Source organism: Rhinatrema bivittatum, chromosome 1 (assembly GCF_901001135.1).
Source record: "Rhinatrema bivittatum chromosome 1, aRhiBiv1.1, whole genome shotgun sequence".
In the NCBI taxonomy this organism is placed as follows: Eukaryota; Metazoa; Chordata; class Amphibia; order Gymnophiona; family Rhinatrematidae; genus Rhinatrema; species Rhinatrema bivittatum.
This window is the reverse complement of record NC_042615.1, coordinates 645,228,118-645,248,047: the sequence shown is the minus strand read 5'-3', so window position 1 is coordinate 645,248,047 and position 19,930 is coordinate 645,228,118. Positions and strand designations below refer to the sequence as shown.

Sequence of the window (19,930 nt, the reverse complement as noted above, 5' to 3'; positions counted from 1 at the left end):
CGGCCGGCCTGCTAATTAAGGGGCTTATGTTGGGCCTGAAACACATTTTCTCTGGGAGACAACAGTTTTCTCCAGTTCAGAGATTGCTGGGTTACCTTTTGGGTTCTGGACCAGGGGAAGATGGGTCCAATGAGTCTGGTGAGGCTCTGGTTCTGGATAGTCCCAAGGATCCGAAGGACCCGTGGCCGGAAGTGCAGGTCCAGGGGATGACCTGTTAGACCCAGTTCCTGAAGGGGATGACCCCAAAGGTAGTTCATCTTTTTGGAAGAGAAGAGCTTGATGCCTTGCTACCTTTTGGCTTTTCAGGTTCTGGGGGTTAATATCCCCCAAGAGGACACTAATTTGTAGGGAGCAGATCTAGTCCTGGATGAGATGCGGGGTCCCCCGACAGCCTTCCCGTGTCACAAGTCAGTAAAGCAGCTGGTGGAAGCCGACTGGGGAGACCCTGATTCTGAATTAAAGGTGGGAAGAGCCATGGCAAAGCTTTATCCATTGCCTGAGCATGCGTTGGAACTGTTTTGCTCTCCCTAAAGTCGATGCTGTGGTTTTGGCGGTTACTATGAGGACGACTATCCTTGTTGATGCTTGGAGATTTTAATCTACTGAACATAGACTAAAGTTTCCCTTCTGCGGAATCTAGATGGTAATGGAACCCACGAGGGAAGATATAATAATCAACTTAGTGCCCTTTAAAGGTGGATAATGTCTCTGTCAGGGTGGGTGCCCACTTCAGCACTAGTGATCATCAAACGGTATTGTTTGATATCGCAAACAGGATGCAGAGAAGTCACATGAAGGGTATTGAATTTCAAAAATACGGAATTTGTCAAAATGGGGGACGTACCTGGAGGTAGATCTAGAAGACTGGGAGAAAATGAGAGAGTTGGAACCATAGTGGGCCAAACTAAAAGGAACAATTACAAAGGCAACAAATCTATATGTTAGAAAAGTAACAAAAGTAAGAGAAATAAGAAACTGATCTGATTCTTAAAGGCGGTGACTGATAAAATAAAAGCAAAAAGAACAGCGTTCAAGAAATATAAAGGATCCCAAAATGAGGAGCACAGGGAAGAATATCTGGTGAAAATGAGGGAGACAAAGAAGAAAATCAAGAAAGCTAAAAGCCTGGCTTTTTTAAGAAGTCTGAGGCAGGAACAATGTTGAAAAATACGTGTGCGGACTTTACATAGCATACCACATACAGGAGTGAGCATGGGCACATAATGATAATTATAACTCCAGAGGTAGAGGTATCCGAGTTGAATCGCAAAGGAAAACGTCACTGAGAATTAGGATCTGTAAATATGGTAAGAGTGAGGAATATGAGCAGGCTTTACATCGGCCGCAAGGAGCATGGCCACTTGTGGGAGATGTGGGGGAGGAGATAATGTGTCGTGTAAGTTCTAACCCTTCTAAAAGGCGAAACGTACATGCTACTGGAAAACCGGATGTGGCTGTAAACAAGACTAGTTTCGCAAATGATGACACAAAGGTGTTGGTTGGCTGAAGAATAAGGCATTACACAAGTAACAACATCCTTGGTGGGAGGCAGGGGTTTCACAAACAATAAGTCACAGTTGAAGTTGAGTGCACATTTGAATGCTCTCTTGATGGTTTTAGCCGGATAGCCTCATTTGCAAAAATCTACAAATGAAAATGAAAGAGTGTATCTGAAACCAAAACATAAATTAAATAAATTAAATTAAAACATAAAATAAATTTTTGGAAATTCCTCCATTCTACAGGTTTATACACTTTGTTAAAGTTTCTATCTTGTCTTCTTCTTGCTCCTAGTTGTACATCTCCTTGTTTATTGTAACTGCATCTATATTATTTATAGTTCATATTATTTCGTTCTCTGTTCCGGTTATCACCCATTGTTTATTGTAAACCGGCTTGATGTGATATTATCACGAATGCCGGTATAGAAAAAATTAAAATAAATAAATTAGCTTCAAATATATTATCTCAACAACATCTATTTTAATTTTTTATAGTGAAAATTAATGACTTCAATCAAATTTAATTTTAAGGTTTGCTGAAATATTAATTTCTAGTTCATTTCTAGTTGCAGCCAGTCAGATGAGTCTGGTTCTGGATCAGGTTCAAGCTCTGGGAGCAGCAGTGATGGAAGCAGCAGTGAATCGAGTAGCAGTGATTCAGAGAGTGACTCAAATTCAAGCAGATACTCAGAATCTGAGTCTGATACATCCCGAGAAAAGAAACAAGTCCAAGTTAAAACTGCTAAAGTTAGTGGAGCAGAGGTAAGGCAGAAAGAATGTGTTTATTTCAATTGAGAAAATATTCATCTATCAAGAGCTGTATGCCTGCAAATACATGCAAGGAGCTCATTAATACTAAAATAGCTTGCCATAAATGCAAATATTCTTAATACTAATTTGCAATGGACCAAAACCAAAAATTACAATATGCCATATTATTTAAGAGAGCTGTATATTTGCTATAATAAACTCTTGACTTTCAAAAATGTTTTAGATGCCAGCTGTCTTAAAGAATCCTTAACTATCTGGAAATAAAATCTTTTTTACCACTAACATTGGCAAAAATTGTCCCTAGATTGTAATTTCTTGTTTTCCTGTTGATAGCAGGGCTGAATTAGCCATGCTGTCATGGGAACTGTCCATCAGGGCCCGGGAGGCGGAGCTTGTTAAGCAGAGGTCAGAGTTTTGTTTCTTCTGCGGCTGCGCGTGTGTTCCCTCGCAGTAAGTAACAGATTCTCCTTGGTCTGTTTCTTTCTGCGCGCGGGATTGCACATGGAGCTCACCTCACCTCAGGATGTCGAAGAAACATGGACGTCCTTCTGGGTTTAAACCTTGCCCGTGCGATAGGATCATGTCCGTAATGGACGGACATGATCTCTGCTATCGCTGTCTCGGGCCACAGCACATCCAGGCTGACTGTGAAGAAGTGTGGCCGGATGCCTCAGAGGGCCCGACAGCAGAGGGTTCAGAAGATACAGGACCTCCAACGGGTGGTAGGTGGCTCATATACCCCCTCCCCCCCTCTGAATCCCATTCCTCACCGGGGCCGACTAAAATATTGGCCCCAGCAGCGAGACGAGCGTCCTCTTTGGATTCCAAACTCTCCAGGCCTGGAGAGTCTTTGGAAAGAGGAAGGGATCCGGTTTTGGCATTGCACACGATTGTAAGCGGCTCCCAGGGATCTGGTCCGCTGACGCAGGTACACTGCGCCGGGAACATTCGCCGCATCGATCGTCTGCGCGAGTCACATAGGTCGAAGCATCACTCGATGCGGACGTAAGTGCCGTCGGCGCCGAAGCGCACACCGAAGCTGACGCAACATGCGTCAACAATGGAGCAGGACTCGAGGCTGAAGCAGCCTGCTTCGGGAGAGCAACGACCCGTGGCGATAACAAAGCACAAGGAGTCGAGGCAAGAGCAACCAGCGCCGAGAGGAGCACAATCAACACCGACTCACTCACAGCCTTTGCATATACCAGCGCCTTCGGCTCCGCAGTCGACGCCACGGACACATAAGTCGACGCATAAGCGTAAGAAACAGCATTATTCCAGGCACTCAACGTCTCTGGACTCAACGCCACAACGAAAAAGACACAAGGCGTATCGCCCAAAGGAACACGACCCCTCTAGAAGAGATAGGGACCGTAGACAATTTCAAACGAAAATTCAATTGTCAGAGAATATTTGGAGTCTACTTCATCACCTCAAGCCAGGACCTCAAGACATTCCACTACCTTGGGGAGGGATGTGGTCAGTATTTCATCTTCCAGACCATATTCTTCCACATCTTCATGTTCCTCTATACAGAATCACGTACGTCCAAGGCATGAACATACCAATTCCCCATCCGGAAACAACAAGCCACGGGATAGGGAGGATCACGTTCCAGGATCCAATACACTACCAGTAAGGCCTGATTCACATGAAACCCCAGCCCCTCCAGCTGTGGTCCCACGTCCGAGGATGCCTCCAATGGCAAAACAGGCTTTCTCTCATTTATCTGAAGCTCTATCAGGCTTCTTTGACTCTCTTCAATCTTCCTTTCAGTTACCAGATGCTTCCTCACCTAGTTATCCTGAAACACAAGGTCAGGAAGAGAACCCTTTACAACCAAAGCCTTCGCCAACACCATTGGTACATGACACGCCTGTTCCAGAACATCCATCACCGGGAGCTTCTCCATCGTCTCACTCAACAGTTTCTTCCTCAACAGGTTACCCTTCAGGTCCCCCAGATCAACCGCAGGAGCCTTATTCTCCTCCTGAGGATCTATCGTATCCTAAGTTTTTGGATAAACTTGGCACCATCCTCCATTTAGAAGTGTAAAAGCTACCTGACCCAAGATCGGAAACACTTGGTCTCCTAAAAATCTTTGAGACTCCAGAGGAACCAGCATCACTACCTCCACAGGAGGAACTAGATGCGGTACTTAGGAAGTCATGGGAAACCCCACATACTCTGTCTGCAGTTTCGCGGAAGACCGATTTGAAATTCCGCATGCCAAAAGCATCTTATTATACAGTGCCGCAACTTCCACATAACGTCTATTGTGGTGGAATCTGCTATGCAACGCTCAAAGAGATCAAAGTCTCACACCTCTTATCCTCCAGGAAAGGATAATCGTATCCTAAATGAATTTGGCCGGAAAATCTATCAGAATTCTATGCTAGCAGCAGGAATACACACACCCACCAATTCTACATGATTCAGTACATGTACGAATGTATTCAGGCGACAAAAGGTCTGCTTTCTTCCACAGCCCAACCAATTCCACAGCATCTCCAAGACATGGAGGAATGTTCCCGACACCTCCTGCGGTCCGTTTACAAAGGCTTTGAAACCTCTTCAAGGGCTTCCGCTACGGGGCTTTCAGCTCGACAGTTAGCCTGGCTCAGAGCTAGCACTATTAGGGAAGACCTTCACGACAAGCTTGCGAACTTGCCCTGTACAGGGGACAATCTCTTTGGCGAACGATTCTAAACTACTGTCACCCAACTGAAGGAGCAGGCTGTAGCGGTATAGTCGTTAACGACCCTGTCGCCATTTTCCTCTTCATGCCGATACTTTGGCAGCAATCGCCGCCAACCCTTTGCAAGACGGCCATATCGTTCTTTTCAACCTTATTGGCAACCTTCATACCCTCAGTATCAAAGACAACAAACGCCTCAACAACCATCACAGAAATAGAAGAGGGAAACCGAGGACCCAACGACAGCAGACACAGCAACCGACGGCCCCGATAAAAATCCATGCAGTCTTGAGAGATCACGTGATGTGCTAGCGGGGCGGACTTGTTTCTGCTCAGCTCCGGGCTCGTCCCAGCAATCGCGTTTCATCCGACTGCGTATTAACTTTTAAATCAGGCGACCGCTACGCCAGGAGACGTGGCTTGCCCCCACAGTTCACCTGCGGAGGAAAAAAGTGCAGTCGATGGCCTCCCAAAAAGCGAAAAAAGAAAAGGAGAAAGCAAGGGTGGCCGAGGACAAAATGGCTGCCGCGCCGAGTGGTGAGTCCCCCTCCCCTCTGATGCCGCTAACAATTGACGATATTAAAGAGGCTATTCGAGAAGCCCTTGATGAGCGGTGGACTGGGCTTACCAAGATCAGCTGGGGGAGGTGCGGGGCACCCTTTCAGCCATACCACCGCGGCTGACTGCTGCTGAAGCCCGTATATCTGCTTTAGAGGATGCTGACACCGGGAGTATGGCTAAGATGGTGGCGCAGGCAGCCACGATTCAAGCCCTGACAGAAAAGATGGAGGATCTTGAGAACAGAGCGCGCAGAGATAATATTCGCTTTCTGGGGTTCCCTGAGAGCCTGGAAGACCGATCCCTCTGCTCTGTGTTGGAAGCCTGGCTCCCAGAGGCGTTGGCCCTGCCGCATCTTCAGGGAAAGCTGGTGGTGGAGAGGGCCCACCGGCTTGGCATGAAGCAGCAGAATGTGGACAGGCCGAGGCTGGTTATTGCAAAGATTTTAAACTCGGCGCACAAAACAGAGCTTTGGAGGGTGTCATTACAGAAAATGGATTTAAAATATCAATCACATTCCATTCGCATGTTTCAAGATTTTTCTGCATCTGTTTCGGCGAGCAGACGAGGTTTTTCACAGGTATGCTCCACTTTACATAACAGGGGCCTAAAATTTGCTTTGTTATTCCCGACCCGCCTGAGGGTATGGCATGCCATGCGCGTGCATAATTTTGATTCGGTGGAGAAGGCTCAGGCCTTTGTGGATACCCTGGCCACCTGAGGGATATCAGCGTGCAAGTGGGGCGGCAGAGGTGAGTTATCTCGTCTGAAGTTTTAGGACAGATGGGAAACTGAAGTCCCAGAGAACTGAGTCTATCTTCTGTTAACTGCTCCAGCTGGATGGGGGTTCACAGTTTTAGAGGCCTGTTGCCAAGTTCACCTGTTCCGTGTGTCCCACACGTGCCTTTCCGGGACTATGCCAGAATTGTTCTTGCTATTAGTCCCCGATTCATTTGTACGCAGATCATGGTTTTTCTTTTTTTTTTTTCTTTCACTAATGGGGAACTATGGATTAAACTGCAGTTCACTGGAAGATTATTGGAGGATTATGGGACTTTGTGAGACAGCATCGTGAGGGGTAAATGCTGGACTGTTACTGAACTGGTAACGCGGATTCCTTGTTGCCCTGGAGAACTGCGGACTGTGGTTTCTAAGATGTTTGAACTCTTCATTCTTGAACTCTAACTTAACTGGTTCTTGTGGTTATGGTATCTGATCTGTGGGGTGGGGAAATCACATGTTAGATAAATGGAGTGGTTGGAAGCCTGATTTTTCATGGGTGAATATGCTTCACAGGGTGAAACCACGGGTAACCTTGTAAGTTGTGCTGGGGCAGTGCCTGGACACATCTGTATGAGTGATTCTCATCCCCTCAGGGGGAAATTGGAGGGTGTAGATGTTATGGAGATTCAGAGGGGTGTCCTTGATTGGTTGGGTGGGTGTGGGGAAGGGTGGGTGGGTAGTTGGGAGGGTGGAAAATGGATGGGAACTGGGAGGGAGGGAGAGGGAGGAGGGGAGGGGTGGGGACTTGGTGGCACAATGGGAAAATATAGAAGTGAGTATGTATGGGTAAGTGAGTTAGCCAGGACATGGATTACGAGATTGCTTGTGGTTTGAGAGAGACCAGGTTCAGGAGGGTGAGGGCCTTAGTTGGGAGGGCCCACACCGAGCTAAAGTGGGACACATGGTATTCATGTATTTTGTGTCGCTTAAGTGATGGGTAGTCCCACACGAGTGATATCCTGGAATGTCTGCGGGTTGCATTCACCTATCAAGCGCTCCAAGGTTTTAGCTTTATTGAAAAAGAAGCAGGCATCGGTGGTGTTTCTCCATCTTACCGCACCTGAACATGAGAAATTAAAGCGGGACTGGGTGGGGAAAGTGAGAGCAATAGGGGTGTCGACCAAATCAGCAGGAGTCACCATCTTAATTCACAAGCGGCTACCCCTGAAAATACTGCAGGAAATTGCAGATCCCCAGGGGCGCTTTATTATCTTAGTTACTGAGCTATATGGCCAAACCGTAGTGTTCTGCAATGTTTATGTCCCCAACACCTATTGCCCCACCTTTTTCAGACGACTCTATCCACACCTACTTCCCTATTTAACTGCTACTCTTATTGTTGGTGGAGATTTTAATACTGTCAGAGATGGAGAACTAGATGCCTTTCCAGTGCGACAGTGAGAATGGGGAAGGGTCCCCAGCTGCTGGAGGATACATTACATCTGCTGGACGTGTGGAGGATTTTGCATCCGTTAGAATGGGACTTCACCCATATTTCCCGCGCCCAAGCGTCGCAGTCATGTTTAGATTTTTTTTTTTTAATCAGTAGTCACGCATTTTCCCAGGTCCAGGGGGCAGAACTTGATAACATTGTGATTTCTGATCATGCACCCATTTGGGTAGACTTCCAATTTTTGGGGGGGACAACCTGAAACAAGATTTTGGCGCTACCCTTATTTTATGGCCAATGATACCCAATTTCGGGAGCATATAAGGGCAAAATGGGCGGACTATACTGCTCTAAATCACTCTCATAGTTCACAACCGGCTTTGTTCTGGTATACGGCAAAGGCAGTTCTTAGGGGTGAAATAATCTCCTATATGTCTCATAGGCAAAAGATGCTCAATAAAAGGATACTGGTGCTGAGCCGACAGTTAAGCAAAGCCAGAGTGGATCTGAATTTGATGGTACGCCACGCACTAGAGATCATTATCGTTCAGTACAGGCGGCCTTAAATTCCCTATTACACCAGCGTGCGAAAAAAAGCTTTCTCTATTATAAGTTTCAATTATATCAATACTCAAATAAAACCGGCCGCATGATGGCTAACCTCATTCGGTCCACTCGTGGTCATAGGCATATTCCAGCGCTTACCACACCAATGGGAGTGACCGTTACAGACACCCCTTCTATATTAAAAACTTTTTGAGATTTTTACACTGATCTGTACACGTCCGTGGGTGGTAATGATGAGATCTATGAGAGGTTCTGTTCTAAGCTATCTCTTCTGAGATTGACGGAAGATCAGCAGCTTTGTCTAAATGGTCCTATCACTGAGGGTGAAGTAAAGCTGGTTATATGCCATCTCAGGCCTTTAAAGGCCTCGGGTCCAGACGGCTATATGGCCGAATTTTTCAAGCTGTTACAGGATCAATTAGCGGGCCCTTCGGCAGCGGGATTTATGGAACTCATCAGTCAGGGCTTCTTTCCCCCTCATGAGAATTTGGCTCATATTACTCTTATCCCCAATGGGGGGAAGGATCCTCTTTTTCCAGAGTCCTATAGACCCATTTCGCTGCTGAATGTGGATGTTAAAATTCTAGCGAAAAACTTAGCGGATAGTTTAGCAACTGTGATTCCTTCTCTAGTTGGGTTCCATCAAGTTGGATTTGTACGGCAGCGCTATGCGATAGCTAATGTCAGTGTTGGTTGCCATGACAATATGTCGTCAGATGGATATCCCCTATCTAACTATCAGTTTTGATGCCGAAAAGGCATTCGATAGAGTGGAGTGGAGATATCTTTTTACAGTATTGGGGCAGATGGGGTTTAATGGCTTCTATTTAATGGCGCTGCGCCTCCTTTATGTTGACCCTGAGGCGGTTATTATCGCTAATGGGACACAGTCGGAACCCTTGAGGGTGGCTAGAGGGACTAGGCAGGGTTGCCTGCTATCGCCCCTACTGTTTATCTTACAGTTGGAACCTCTTCTTCTTGCTATCCAACAAACCAGGGAGATTAGGGGGGTCCGTATGGGTGCCCAAATCTTTAAGAGTGTAGCTTTTGCGGATGACCTACTGGTTTTTCTAACGGGTCCTCGGAAATCTTTACCTGCCTTAATGCGCACGATCTGGGATTTTGGGATATTCTCTGGCTTTAGCTTAAATGCATCTAAATCCTCAGCACTGGCTTATCCTCCAACTTTGCAGGAGACGTGGCCTGATACTTTCCCATTACAATGGGCCAATGAGTCGATACGATATCTGGGGGTACAGCTCCTTTGGACCCAGAACGTACCTATCAAGCTAACATTCCCCGACAAATACAGTCGACAGTTGACAGCTTGGCCAGTTGGAGCCACCTTCCACTCATTTAGTGGCTGTGTGAACCTTGTCAAAAAGAGCCATCTTTGTAAGAGAATCAATCTTTTTCAGAACATTCCCATATTGGTTCAGCTCAGGGATATAAATAAAATAGAGGGGGCTATATGAAAATTTGTTTGGAGGGGGGGGAAATCATGAGTTCCATTTTCTTGGTTGAAAGGAAGGAGTGGTAGAGGAGGCCTTGGCTGCCAGACTTGGCTACATATAATCTAGCTAGAAATTTGCCAATTGTGAGAGACTGGTTGCTGAGTCAGTCAACTCATACCTCCCTGTACGCGGATCAGGCCCTGATGCATCCCTTGGCCCCTTCTTATGTGATGCAAGCCAGTTCGGCACACCTGCCACCTTTTTTTTAACTCTCACAGTACTGATTGGCCCACTGAGGCAGACCTGGAGGAGGCTTACTAAAAGGTTACAGCTTCCGACTCTATGAGCCTATTTTCTCCCGATCGGTGGGAATGCAGAATTTAGCCCGGGAACCCAATCCTCCGGTTTTCGGATTTGGTTTTCCCGAGGTATTACACTTTTGGGTCACCTGTTAACCAATGAGGGGACACCACTGTCTTACCAATCTTTTATGACAACATACGGCTTTGGAGTGACACATACATTCCCATATATGCAACTTTGCCACTATATACAGGCCCTTTCAGCCGATGTGAAATTGCCCTTGTCCTACCTTAAATTGAATAAAGTTTCATTTTGACAGCTGTGTTGCTCCTTCGCTGTCTATGTACTATAAGTGCCTGCGTAGGCATGTGGAAATTGACCCAGGTCCGGTGTTGGAGTCATGCTGGAATGGGGATGGGGAATTTGTGGTGACTCAATCTGTTTTGAGGGGATGTTTTCGGCGAATAGCCAGGGTCTCGAATAATCAATATTATTGGGAATTACAGTTCATGTTTTTAAGCCTTGCATATGTATCACCTGTACTTGCTTTTCACTTTGCTATAGCTCCCTCGGTAGCATGCACTAGATGTGGCCACAGTACAGGCACCTTATCTCACACCTCCTGGACCTGTGCCCCAATCCAAAGGTTCTGGAAACGTGTAGCGGTTTATTTATTATTTATTTATTTATATTTTTTTCTATACCGACATTCCTGTAGAAGTACAAATCATATCGGTTTACAATGAAACTTCAATTTCGCTCTAAGGCGGTACATGGAACAATGTTGCCAGTTAACAGTAGAAACATTAAACGTAACCTAAAATTCTTGAGACTCATATTAACATATTACTTAGCGGACTTGCTGGACGTCGCTTTTCCAATTACTCCTATGTGGCTACTTTTTGGCTGTATTTCCCCGATTAGGATCCGAGACCCTGGCTCTCGCTTGCTTCTTCATAAAGCATGCTTAGTGGGGAAAAAGATTATTCTTTCTGTGTGGAGGTCTTCTGAGAACCCCTCGTTCTGGTCCTGGCGGAATAGTTTTCACGGCATGATGACTATGGAAAGCCTAGAAGCCAAGATGAATCCTCAGCATCGTCAACGCTTCCTTGCAGTGTGGCAGCTTTATCTGCAATCGCTATCTCATCAGGCTCGCAGTCTTGTTATTAATGATTAACCTGTCTATCTCTCCCTGTGTTAGATATAGCCTGGCTAACAGACTGTTATCAAACACTATATTATTACACACTTCTACAAGGGGGGGTGGGGGATTTGTTTGACTGGGTGGGTATTTCTGGAGGGGTTTTGATATTTTTCTAGTGATGGTCTTGTTCTGAGGTGAGATCAGAGCTCCTCTCGCCTTAGTTTAATATGTTTTTGTGTGTATTATTCTTGAAAATCCAATAAAAACCGTTTAAACATAAAAAAAATCCACGCAGTCTTTTTGAATCCTCAGCCACCACTACTACAGCAAGCACCCCTGGGCAGACTTCAACAATGCCTACTGGCATGGGAAGCGATCACTTCAGACCAGTGGGTTCTACATATAGTAAAACAAGGGTACCAACTCCATTTTACAACAAAACCCCTCCTTCCTCATTTACAACATCAGTCGATACGAAAGAATCATCCTCAACTCGGACAGGAGGACTCCATGCTTCTACAACAGCAAGCAATCCAAGTTGTACCACACACAACCCTGAACACAGGGTTTTACTCCCCATATTTCCTCATTCCAAAGAAATCGGGAGGACTTTGTCCAATCCTAGATCTCCAGGACTTGAACAAATATCTAGTCAAGGAGAAGTTCAAAATGGTGTCCCTCAAGTCCATTCTTCCTCTGTTACAACCAAACGATTGGATGTGCTCAATAGACTTGAAGGATGCCTATACACATATTCCCATCCACCCGTCCTCATGGCAGTACCTCTGCTTTCAATACAAGCAGCAACATTATCAATACAAAGTTCTCCCCTTTGGACTCTCGGCGGCGCCCAGAGTCTTTACCAAGTGTATGGTAGTTGTGGTGGCTCACTTACGTCAGAAAGGAATGACAATCTTTCCATATCTGGACGACTGGCTCATAGTAGCGTCGAGCCCGCAGATATTGGTACAGCACCTTCCACAGTTGATAGTGTCATTACCTGCTATTAAGTTCACTTAGAGAATAGCCACTGCCATTAGCAATGGTAATATGGAATAGGCTTAGTTTTTGGGTACTTGCCAGGTTCTTCAATTCATTGGTGCCCAACTAGACACGATATGCCACAGAGCATTCCTACCGGAAGACAGGAAACTTGAAATGTGTCGCCTCCTCCGAATTCTTCTCTGCACACAAAAACCGACGGCATGTCAAATACTAACGGTGTTGGGTCATATGTCAGCAGCCATTTTCACTGTTCCCAATACTAGACTTCACATGCGTCTTCTACAATGGGGGTTGAAGTTGACAATGGCAAAGGTCATCAGTTGGTGGCTCAAGAAATCCACCTTTTCCAAGGGAGCATTGTTCAACCCACCTCCTCACAATGCAGTCCTAACCACAGATGCATCTCGCAAGGGATGGGGAGCCCATCTAGACCTCTTGGAAACTCAAGGTCTATGGTCCCCGTCCGAACAACATTTACAAATCAATCTATTGGAACTTTGGGCGATCCGAAACGCCCTCCAAGTGTTCCGGTCCCATCTACAGGGTCGCAAAGTAATGGTCTACACGGACAACCAAGCGGCGCTGTTTTTTGTAAACAAATAAGGAGGGTCCTGTTCATGGTCCCTTTGCCAGGAAGCCCTGCTGATCTTCCAATTAGCATATCAACATTCCATTCATCTGCAAGCAACGTACTTGCCAGGAATTGCAAATTCCAGAGCGGACAGATTAAGTCGGATGTTTTATCCTCACGAATGGACTCTCAACCCAGATGTAGTTCAAAGTCTTTTTCGACAATGGGGGACTCCGACAATCGATCTCTTTGCAACAGAGGGGAACGCTCAACTTCCTCGTTTCTGCTCACTATGGCCAACTCCCAACAGATTAGCAAAAGATGCATTCCTGATTCCTTGGCACGAAAGCCTGATGTACGCTTTCCCTCCCATTCCACTCATCACAAGAACTATTCAGAAGTGTATAACAGACCGGCCACAATTAATCCTCATAGCACCTGCGTGGCCCAGACAACCATGGTACAGTTATCTACTTCACCTTTCCATAACAGACCCGATTCGGTTGCAGAATCGGCCAGATTTCCTAATTCAACAACAAGGCACGCTTCTTCACCCACTTCACGCCTCTCTTCACTTGACGGCGTGGAGATTGAGCGGCTCCTGCTAAACGAGCAAGGCATTTCTGCAACAGCCCAGCAGGTATTGTTGGAATCTAGGAAACAATCAACTAGGTGCAATTATGGGTTCAAGCGGAAACGTTATACCAAGTGGTGCAAATCTAATAAAATTCCCCACTTGGACTGTTCCCCGGAGCTATTCCTGGACTACCTTTATACCTTATATGCTTCGGGTCTTGCAATCTCCTCGACTAGAGTTCATCTGAGTGCAATTGCAGCTTACCATAGGCTGATTTTGGTACGGCCTATCTCCACTCACCCATTGTTGTCTCGTTTCATCAAAGGACTCAAGCACCTTCGTCCGCCAATTGCTAAACCGCCAGTGCCATGGAACCTGAACGTAGTATTAGAACAACTAATGTTACCACCATTTGAGCCCATGGACTCTGCTCACATAAAATACTTAACCTGGAAAGTGGTATTCTTAACAGCAGTTACTTCCGCAAGATGGGACAGTGAATTGCAAGCCTTAGTTCACTACGCTCCCTATCTACAGTTTTTCCATCAAAAAGCAGTTCTTCGAACTCACCCAGCTTTCCTTCCAAAAGTAGTATCTCCCTTCCATTTAAATCAGACAATAGAATTACCAACATTCTTTCCCAAGCCTCATTCCACGACAGGGAACGTATGCTACATACGCTGGTCTGTAAAAGGGCATTCGCATATTACAAGCAAAGAACACAATCTGCTCAACGTGCTTCTCAACTTTTTGTTTCCTTTAACCCTAACGCACCAGGTATACCAGTGACCAAACGAACAATATCTAGCTGGATAGCGCAATGTTATGATAAACAAGGTAAAACTCTACCGAAGTTTCCAAACGCTCATCAAGTTAGAGCTATGGCAACATCCATAGCACATCTTCGCCACGTTTCACCAATAGACATCTGTAAAGCGGCTACGTGGTCATCTCTTCATACCTTCACTTCCCATTATTGTTTAAACTAACAATCAATGGCTGGTGCAAAATCGGTCAAGCTGTACTGCAGTCCTTCTCAGTGTAAAAAAAAAAATGAAGAAAGAGGACATACAACTATGCAGTGCAACAAAGGGCCGACTACCACTTCCAAGATCACACTCAAATACGACAGCGTGATAGGGAGCTTTGGATTCCCATGACAGCATGGCTAATTCAGCCCTGCTATCAACGGGGAAAAAGCAAGTTTGCTTACCGTAAACTGTGTTTCCGTAGAAAGCAGGATGAATTGGCCATGCTGAACCGCCCTCCTCCCTGTTAGTCAACCATTTCTCCTATATACATATGCTTACGCTTAATTACAGACTGAGGAGAATCTGTTACTTCCTGCGCGGGAACACATGCGCAGCCGTAGAGGAAACAAAACTCTGACCTCTGCTTAACAAGCTCCACCTCCCGGGCCCTGATGGACAGTTCCCATGACAGCATGGCTAATTCATCTTGCTAACTACGGAAACACCATTTACGGTAAGCAAACTTGCTTTTTCCCCAAATCAATATTTTCTATGTACATAGGAGTATTGTGCTTTGTAAGTTTCTGATTAAGTTAAAGTTCTTCCTTTTTGAGCTTTTAAGCTTTGGAATCATCAACCCTTTAATAATGTGGTCTCTCTCTAAAAATATTCTAAAATCTTTCAGTATTCCTAAAATGCACTCTATTACAAGGCAATTCACATTTGCGCCATAGTCTCTGTTTTACCTAATTGTGTTTGAATTCCAATGGTTTAAAGGAGTGCTCCCCAAGATGATTTGAATTCTGCCTACTAACTTTCATTTTTAGCCTTAAAAATACCCCACAGCACATTTTCAGCTGACTATATATATATCAGATTTACAGCAATGTATAATGGAAAACAAAACCATCAGTGCATATTCTGTTCTTTACTTAACATCTGATGGCAAAACAGTTAAGTACTTAACTTATGGTTATGCCATCCTTCAAAAACTGCAAGAAAACCCAACTCACAAGACCTCTGCACCCCTGTTTGGAAGCTGCAGAATTTTATGTGTGATGCTTATTTCCAGAGTATTATAGCAGTGGTACACTAAGCACAGCCCTGTGAGTTGGTGTTTATAGTGCTGAGACAGCCCCTCTCTCTCTTCCTCAAGATTGCTTTTTTGAAAATTGAAAAAAAGGGATATCTGTCACAGGACTATAGCACATTCTGCTTTGGGCAATAAAATCCCAAACCTGCTTTGAAGACTCCTACTCTGTGCAATGTTGCTGGCAGCAGTACTCTGAAGAGATGCAGCCTGCATACCTCTATTAGCTGACGATTAGCTAATGAGTGGAAATGCAGAGTAGGGCCACCTGCAGTCCCAAATCAAGAATATCATTCATGTTTAGTGATATTGTGAGTGGTAACTGTGTTATGTACCTAAAAATTGTCTTTAAAAAGTTTCCCATAAATGATTTAATATTCAGTTTTTATCTATAATGGTGCCCAAAATAAACATTCTGACATTTCTCAGGTTATAAAAATTAGTGGCCTCTATCCAAATATTTTTGGATTTTGACTTTATTTAATTCAAACTATTTTATTACCTCAGTATATAATAGTTTCCTGTTCGTACCCCGGATCAGTCCAGACAAGTGGGTTTATGCATCCTTACCAGCAGATGGAGGCAGAGAACAAACTTTGAGGCACTGCTACATAACCAAGAGTGCCACCTGCAGTCCCTTAGTATTTGTCTGTCTCCAGCAGATGGTAGAGGTGCAAACCTGAAGTCTGGAATTCTAAAAAGTTAGGATTTGAATAAGCAGAGGATTCGGCTCCCCAAGGTGTTAAGTTCCTTCAAGGGCCATCCCTCAGATGGAGCAGGGTGAGCGGTGGGGGTTGGTGACCCTGTCTGAACTCGGCCCTCCTTGGCAGGGTGGTTGATGGCCAGGGGCCCTGGTTCCCTCATCCCCTCTGGGCTCTTTTTTCCTTCGGTGTATCTGGCTCCTCAGTGGCCTCCTAAAGCAGGAAAGTACTTTCTTTTCTTTTCCTTTCCTGTGGTGTGATGTTCTTTTTAAAAAAAAAAAAAAAAAAAAAAAAAGATTTGCAGCAGGGAAAGACACAGCTGCAGTGCAGAGGAGCGGGTAAGGCTTTGTTTCCTGCCAGGAGGTAGGCAGAGGGAGCAGGCCAAATTGCCTGTTTTCATTGGGGGCGGGTGAGTGCTGAATTTCAGCACCGGAAAGCTGCAGGAGCATTTTCGTTGGCAGGGGTTATTTTTAGGCCTGACCACGTATGCAGGCCCAACCGTTCCAGCAAACTTTGTCATGGCTGTGGTCTGAGTCGGACTCGCCGCGTTTTGCCACAATTGTGCCTTAAGGAGAGAGGACTGGAACCTTTGCCAGACGCCAAGGGGGGTGGCGGCGGAAAAGAGAAGGCAGCTGGGTCGGTTCTGGAAGCCCGGGGGTGGGGGTTTGGAGGAGCCATCAACCATTTTGACAGCACGTGCTGAAGCTCCGTCGGCCATTTCAGGTCCTCGGGACTCTCCACTCTGTTTCCGGTAGAAAAGGACCCTCCTGGTAGCGGGGGAAGGGCTGCGGATCAGGGAGTTGGTGATCTGGACTCTTCCTCCTCTGATCTGGAGTCTTTTTCTTCAGATTTTATGCCGCTCCTCCATATGGCTTATCTAGCCAGGAAGGAGTTGGGGTCTCCAAGAGATCCTGCCCCTGGAAGTCCTGGTTGGGCAAGAAGGCTAAAAGGCCGGTTGAGTCAGGAAGGATCCTGTGTTCATTGAGGCTCAGGCGGGCCATGGAGGTGGAATATTCGTTAGATGGAATGGATGAGCTGGATCGGGGCTAGGGGATCCGGTGAATCCGGACAAGGATCCAGTGAATGCCTTGGGGGATCTGGTCCAGGATCCGGTGGATGCATAAGGAGATCCCATGCAGGATCTGGATGCGGTACCGGTCGCGGAAGATGATGACCCACGGGTGGTCCGCCTGTTCCGCAAGGAAGAGCTGGGTCCCTTAATTCCCCAGGTGATTGAGGAGCTGGGGGTTAAGGTCACCCAGCAGGACTGTGATAATGAAGGGTGAATCTGTTCCTGGAGGGATTAAGGAGGCCCCCTGAGACCTTTCTGTTGCTGAAGACTGTGAAGAAGCTGGTAGATCGAGTATGGGAGTCTCCTGAAGCTGGCCTGGAGGTAGCGAGAGCTGTGTCAAAGCTATACCCCTTGTTGGAGCAGATCTTGGAGTCCTGGAGAATTGTCTTAAGTTGATGTAGGCATGTCAGCGATCACGTGTGACCGGGGTGGCAGCCCTAAAGGGTATTTGGGACAGGAAGTTGGAGGTTCTGCTCAATAGGCTATTTGAGGTTTTGGTTTTGAGTCTTCGTGCCGCGGTGTGCGGAAGTTTAATGCAGAGACCCTGTTTGTTCTGGGTGCAGAAAGCACATGACAAGTGGTCGGGTCAGCGGCTGAGTCAGTGCAGGTGGCTCACTTGGAAGCGGGATTGGCCTATGTGGCCGATGCTCTGTACAACATGATCCAGGCTTCCGCGAGAAGAGTAGAGTCGCTGTGGCGGCGCAGAGACTCCTTTTGGTTGCGTAATTGGTCGGCAGATGTGTGATCTAAGGCACAACTGTTTAATCTCCCCTTCGAGGGGAAGCTGCTCTTTGGGGAGGACCTGGAGCAGCTCATGAAGCAATTGGGAGAGTCCAAGGGTAATAAATTACTGGAGGACATGAAAGCCCCTAAGAATTCCTTTCCACCACAAGCTCGCTTTCTGGAAGTTAGGAGATTTCATGCGGGCAGAAGTTCTGGACCGGCAAAGCAGAAGGAAAGTTCTGGCAGACAGCAGTCCTTTCGGAGCCAGCGCAGACCCCAGAGAGACAGTGCCCCTTAAGAGGGCAGTGGAAACAAGGGGGGGGGGGAATGAAGATGTGTTGGTACGCTCCTCTCCGGTGGCCATTGGAGGACTGTTGTCCCTTTTTAACAAAGAGTGGACCAAAATATCATTGGACCAGAGGGTCATGGAGGTGGTGGGAGACAGATACGCCTTAGAATTTTCTCGTACGCTCAGGGATGCCTTTGTGGTCGCCCACTGCATCTCCCGGAACAAGTGGGAGGTGGTGCAGAATACTCTGGATCGATTTACAGCTCCTGCACGCCATTGCACCCGTGCCCTCCTCAAGAGAGGGGGCACGGTTGGTATTCTGTGTACTTTGGGGTTCCAAAGAAGAAAGGCACTTTTCTCCCCATTCTAGATCTGCAGAAGGTGAATGCTGCCCTCCGGGTGCCACAGTTTCGGATTGATACCTTGCGCACCATCATAGCAGTGGTGCGCAAAGGGGAGCTTCTGGCATCGTTGAACTTGACAAAAGCTTATCTTCATATCCCCATTCGGGCCAACCACTGGAGGTTTCTGAGATTATTAGTCCTGGGAGAGCATTTCCAGTTCCAGGCTCTACCCTTTGGTTTGGCAACAGCACCTCATACATTCACGAAGGTGTGATGGTGGAAGTGGCAGCGGCTCTCAGGAAGGAAGGTATCCTTGTACACCCATACCTGGATGATTGGTTGATCCGGACGAAGTCAGAAGCAGAGGGTGATCGATCAGTCCAGAGGGTACTTGAGCTTCTGGAATTGTTGAGTTGGGTGACGAACCCAGCAAAGAGTCAGCTGAGGCCAACCTAGTTTTTGGAATATCTGGGGGCGCGCTTAGATATCGAGTTAGGAAAAGTGTTTGACTACTGAGAGTATAGTCATTACAAGCTCCGATCCGGAGGCTAATGAGCCTATCGGTGTCCAGGGTCTGGGATTATTTGCAGGTACTGGGTTCCATGGCATCTACACTGGAGTTAGTGCCACATGTGTCCTTTACAGGGAGTGCTGCTATACCATTGGGACCCACTTTCAGAGGAATTTCAGCTTCCTTTACCATTGCCGCAGGATGCCAGGTCCAGTCTCTCATATTGACTGTCTCGACCTAATCTGGAAGTGCTGGATTGGGTGCTGATGACTATGGATTCCAACCTTTCTGGATGGGGGAGGGGGGGCTGCGGTTTGCCAGGGGAAGTCAGCCCAGGGTCGGTGATCGCCGGAGGAGGAGACATGGTCCATCAATTGTCTGGAGACCAGGGCAATGCGCAAGGTCTTACTGGTGTTTCTTTCACTCGTTCGAGACAATATAGTGTGAGTGTTTTCAGACAACGTGATGACAGTGGGATGCACAAGAACTGTTTGTCTGGGCAGAAAAACATCTGGAGAGGATAGCTGCTTCCCATGTTGTGGGGGTGGATGATGTGCAGATGGCCTTCCTCAGCAGAAACGCCTGGATCCCCGATAGTGGGAGTTATCAACGGAAGTCTTTGCCTTGCTTCTGGCGAGGTGGGGCAGGTCAGCGGTGGACCTCTTGGCAACTCTGGGCAATGCAAAGGCGGTTCAATTCTTAAGTTGCAGAAAGGATGTCAGTTCAGAGGGCGTCTAGGCTCTAATTCAACCGTGGCCATCTCATCAGCTTCTGTTTGTCTTCCTGCCATGGCCTCTTGTAGGTCAAGTTCTGCGCCGAATCAAGCTTCATCCGTACAGGGTGATTCTGGTAGCACCCGAATGGTCACGCTGGCCATGGTTTGTGGACCACCTGCAGCTAGCAGTG

General features: G+C 46.7%; 1 protein-coding gene across 4 annotated transcripts in view; it reads left to right on the top strand.

The window, feature by feature from the left end:
- Nucleotides 1–19,930, top strand: part of LOC115073851 (chromodomain-helicase-DNA-binding protein 1-like) — a 346,258-nt gene that overhangs the window by 10,102 nt on the left and 316,226 nt on the right. For all 4 annotated transcript variants that reach the window (XM_029572735.1, XM_029572754.1, XM_029572763.1 and 1 more), the window contains one exon: nt 2,069–2,264. In XM_029572735.1, the coding sequence (XP_029428595.1) occupies nt 2,069–2,264 (196 nt within the window). The remainder of the gene's footprint in view (nt 1–2,068; nt 2,265–19,930) is intronic.